Below are 3,838 nucleotides of genomic sequence, written 5' to 3'. Positions count from 1 at the left end.
CTACCTTATAATTTGTTTTATCAATAAGTATGCCAGTTTACGTTGCATCTCAATTTTATATTTAAATATAAAACTGCATTATATATATGAAAAGAATAAAACAAAAAGAAAAATTTAAATAGTTTTAGGACGTTACACAAACATGTAAAATAATCTAATATTATCAATAATATATTCATTATTATTTAAACTGTACAATTAGTAAAAGAGATTTGGGTAAATTTTATTTTTAATAATTGCTTTTGAATGATTCGTTTTTAGCATATTTTATATATAAAAATCAATAAATGTGTAAAAAAAGTAAGGGTTTTTACGTTTTTAATTATATAAGTAAATTATGTCCTCATCAGCATTAATAAAGTGCGGTGTTTAGTTTTCGAGAAATAAGGAGGTGTCGCTTTAGAAGACCTATGTCGATATTAGCGACTTACCTCTTCACTTCTAATAAAAATATAAAAAATGTATAGTTGTATATTCGTGAAATAAAATAAATGCACGCGCATAGCGCGCGCCTGTGTTGTTCTATTCGTGAAATATAATAAAAGCGCGCGCGTAGCGCGCGCCTGTGTTGTTCTAGTCTATCTATAATAAAAAAAGTCATTTTGACCGAGAAGTGAGCGTTCCGAGTCGAAATATCTCGCACGTAGTGTTGCCGCTTTTCCGCGTGCGTGATTGGCCGGTCGAAGCCGGGTGATCGAGATCGCGGCGAGTTCCGCGAATTTCGTGCGTGTGCGTCGTGATCAATCGTGATGTGACAGTTCGCGTCGTGTCGTTAGGAGGTTAATATTATTATTAATGTGATCTCTCATCATTAAATACGATCGTTTAATTCGCGAATTTCGTTCGCGTCACGCAAGGATCGAAGTGACGACGGCGATCGAGATCGCGGCGAGTTTGGCAAGTTAATTTCGCGCGTGTATCGCGTGATGTGACGTGTGTTCGCGTGGTGTGTTTTGCGAGGTTAGTAGGATTTTTTATTACATATAATCCACTATTATATATAATGTATGTGGATAATTATATTTTACATTAATATTTTTTAACGTAATGACGTTTGCTCGCGTGGTGTCTCGCGAGGTTAGTTATATTGCTTGCTCGTACAAATCTAATCTAAGTATACGTTACAGTAACTATAGATTTTTGATACAGATTTATCTTTGTAATCATATACTTTATATATAAGCAGATGTAAGTAATAATTATTGTTTTTGTATTATGTAAAATTTGCCTTATTTTAGATATACCGATGAAGTTAATGTTCGAGAAGATCTGATGGAATTAGCTGTTGGTGCTCATGGCACAAATATTCAACAAGCGTGAAAAGTTGATGTCGTTACAAATATAGTTAGAAGAAAATTCATGCACATTTAAGATATATAGAGAGGTAATTATAAAAATTATTATCGCTTGTATTATTTCAAAGAGTATTGTTTTATAAAAGTTTACTGACTGTTTTTATCTAAAATATATATACATATTTGTATATGTATATGTTGCTTGAGCTGGTATACAGAGCTTATCAGATTTCTTTCTCAATCGCAGACGCATGAAGCTGTTAAGAAAGACCGATCTATGTTGGAATACAGCGGTAACCTAAAAATAGATGGTGACAGTGACAGAGTCGTAACCATTGCCGCGTGATAGATGATAGTGATAGTGAAATATATATTGACGGCAGGGAGCTGATGCCGAGGAGATCTTTCAGAAGGAAAGTGTATCCAAAATCGCACACGTACGTATATATGTTGTCTTGTAAAAGTTGTAAAAGTTAAGAAAACGAGAAAGTGATCTGTATTTGTATGCACGTGCGACAGGCACTATCGCGTAATAAAGATTTCTCCAAAGAATGTTTATATTGTACTTTACTTTCGTTAACTTAGATGCTTTGAATGTACAATCTCGCGTCTTCAAAATATAATAATTCTCAGACACTGTTGAGGAATAATTGTCTAGCACAAGAGGTCCTCCTGTGCTAGATAATACGAGTTGCTACAGAGTGCCTCTAATTGTAAGAATCTCTTCTCCTTTACCCCCTCTTTTTTCTTTCAATCCCGAATTAACACTATTGCGTGGTTCGTATCGCGTGTCATTACCTATTATAAATGTCCTTCTTTTCTCTCGTTTTCTCACACAGGAACATTTTATATTCAACTATATGGTATACAATTTTGCCGCTATATATTGACCGCAGGGAGCTGATACCGAAGAGATCGTTAAGAAGGAAGGTGTATCCAAAATTGCACATGTATGTATGTATATGCTTTCTTGTAAATTTTAAAAGTCGAAAAGAACGAGAAAGTGTTCTATAGCGCAATTTGTATTGTAGTTATGCTAAAATATTTGTGAATTGAGTCCCTGTTATCCATTATTATAATATAATTTTTATCAGCAATATTAGAGGAGTAACGAAAATTAATTTTATTAAGTATTCAAAGCAATTGATAGTTTTTAGCATTAAGTATTTCCATTTTCTCATAATATGCTTAAAAAATATTGCAGGGGACTTGTGAGTTATGCGAAGCAATTGATACTGTTAAGGTTAAGGTTCATTGGTCATATGAAGTTTGCACACGTCAAGCTTGACATCCTAAAGACATCCTACACAATGCATTCTGAAAACGATACCGTGCAGGTTCGTTGGCGTATACGTGGTGTCATCACAGGCTGGAAGGTATTTTCTGTGTTTTGGAAGTAAAATTTGTAAAATACAACATGTCATAAAATAAGCGCTAACCAGGAAATGTAAGTGTAATCAGTGTTCTAAACATTCCTTTTAAAAGTAATATAAAATTGTTCTTATAAACATTAATTATATAATTAATTCAAGTTGTCTATTATTTGAAAAGAACTTGATTTTTAGTTTTGTTTTGTATTCTACCTTCAGAAAAACATAAAATAATTTACATTTCCTAAAATTAATTTTGTTTATGCTATCGGAGAGGAAACACTTATTATAAAATTGATTATAATACCGAGACAATTATATATAACGATTTCAGATGGTACGACGGCTTTTTTATTTTTTACGTTAAGGGGATGCTGGAGCCGTCTGTTTTACCGGCATTTTTTGTCGGCACGTAGCGTCGTATTAATTTGACAGAATTAAAAATCCTTCTCCAGAATTGCAGTACATACATCAATGATTCGGGGAAACTCCGATTTTATATAGAAAACGAGAAAAAATTACGGAAGTACAGATTTCCTTATCCTACTCTTATCCCAATATGGCGTCTCGAGTTGCGGCGAGCTGTCAGCTCGTCACAAGATGTATTTCATATAAGAGATATACCATTGGTACGAACGCGAAAACAAGTTTCCCCGAATTGCACAACAAGAAAAACATCGATAAACCCCCCAAATCAAGATTTGGAAGCGTAATATAAAAGTATAATGTCGGTGTGCATCGTGCGTATGTGTGCGTGCAATATAGCGTGCTATCCTTGTCTATATCTTTGTCTATACAAGGACAGATATAGTTCGCCGGTCTTCTTTACCGACGCCGATCGAGTTCGGCTACGGCTCCAGCATCCCCTTAATGCTGAATGGAAAAGTCTATAAGCATATTGCGGACAAGATGATGCCTAATCAGGATACAGCCACGAAAAAGAAAGATATGCGCATGGCAGGGAAATTAGCGCTATTCACAGGCCTTGTAAACATATTTAGTAACAACGAGGATTCTTTGAATTGAGCTCTGTCTTAAAATCGCATCAATTGAAGTGAATCCATTGCTGAGTGCTGAAATTATACGATTTTATCCGTCACAACGAATAGACCAAGAGGAATGCTTTTTCCAGTCGATGGTTTCGAATGTTGCTGACGTATCTATTTCGTTGCA

The 3,838-nt window shown here is 34.6% G+C and overlaps 1 protein-coding gene across 1 annotated transcript; it reads left to right on the top strand.

Annotated features, from left to right (window-relative positions):
- The first annotated feature begins 598 nt into the window (after positions 1-598).
- Positions 599-3,032, top strand: LOC112468746. The gene is made up of 6 exons (XM_025038081.1): positions 599-960; positions 1,239-1,384; positions 1,543-1,732; positions 2,192-2,245; positions 2,500-2,671; positions 3,000-3,032. Exons 3-6 carry the CDS (start codon positions 1,686-1,688, stop codon positions 3,030-3,032), a joined length of 306 nt encoding a protein of 101 aa, XP_024893849.1. The 5' UTR covers positions 599-960; positions 1,239-1,384; positions 1,543-1,685.
- The last annotated feature ends 806 nt before the right edge of the window (positions 3,033-3,838 follow it).

The sequence above is a fragment of the Temnothorax curvispinosus genome, unplaced genomic scaffold, assembly GCF_003070985.1.
Source record: "Temnothorax curvispinosus isolate PA1 unplaced genomic scaffold, ASM307098v1 QBEX01001943.1, whole genome shotgun sequence".
NCBI lineage: Eukaryota > Metazoa > Arthropoda > Insecta > Hymenoptera > Formicidae > Temnothorax > Temnothorax curvispinosus.
The sequence above is the reverse complement of the archived record's forward strand: the minus strand, read 5'-3'. Positions and strand labels throughout refer to the sequence as shown.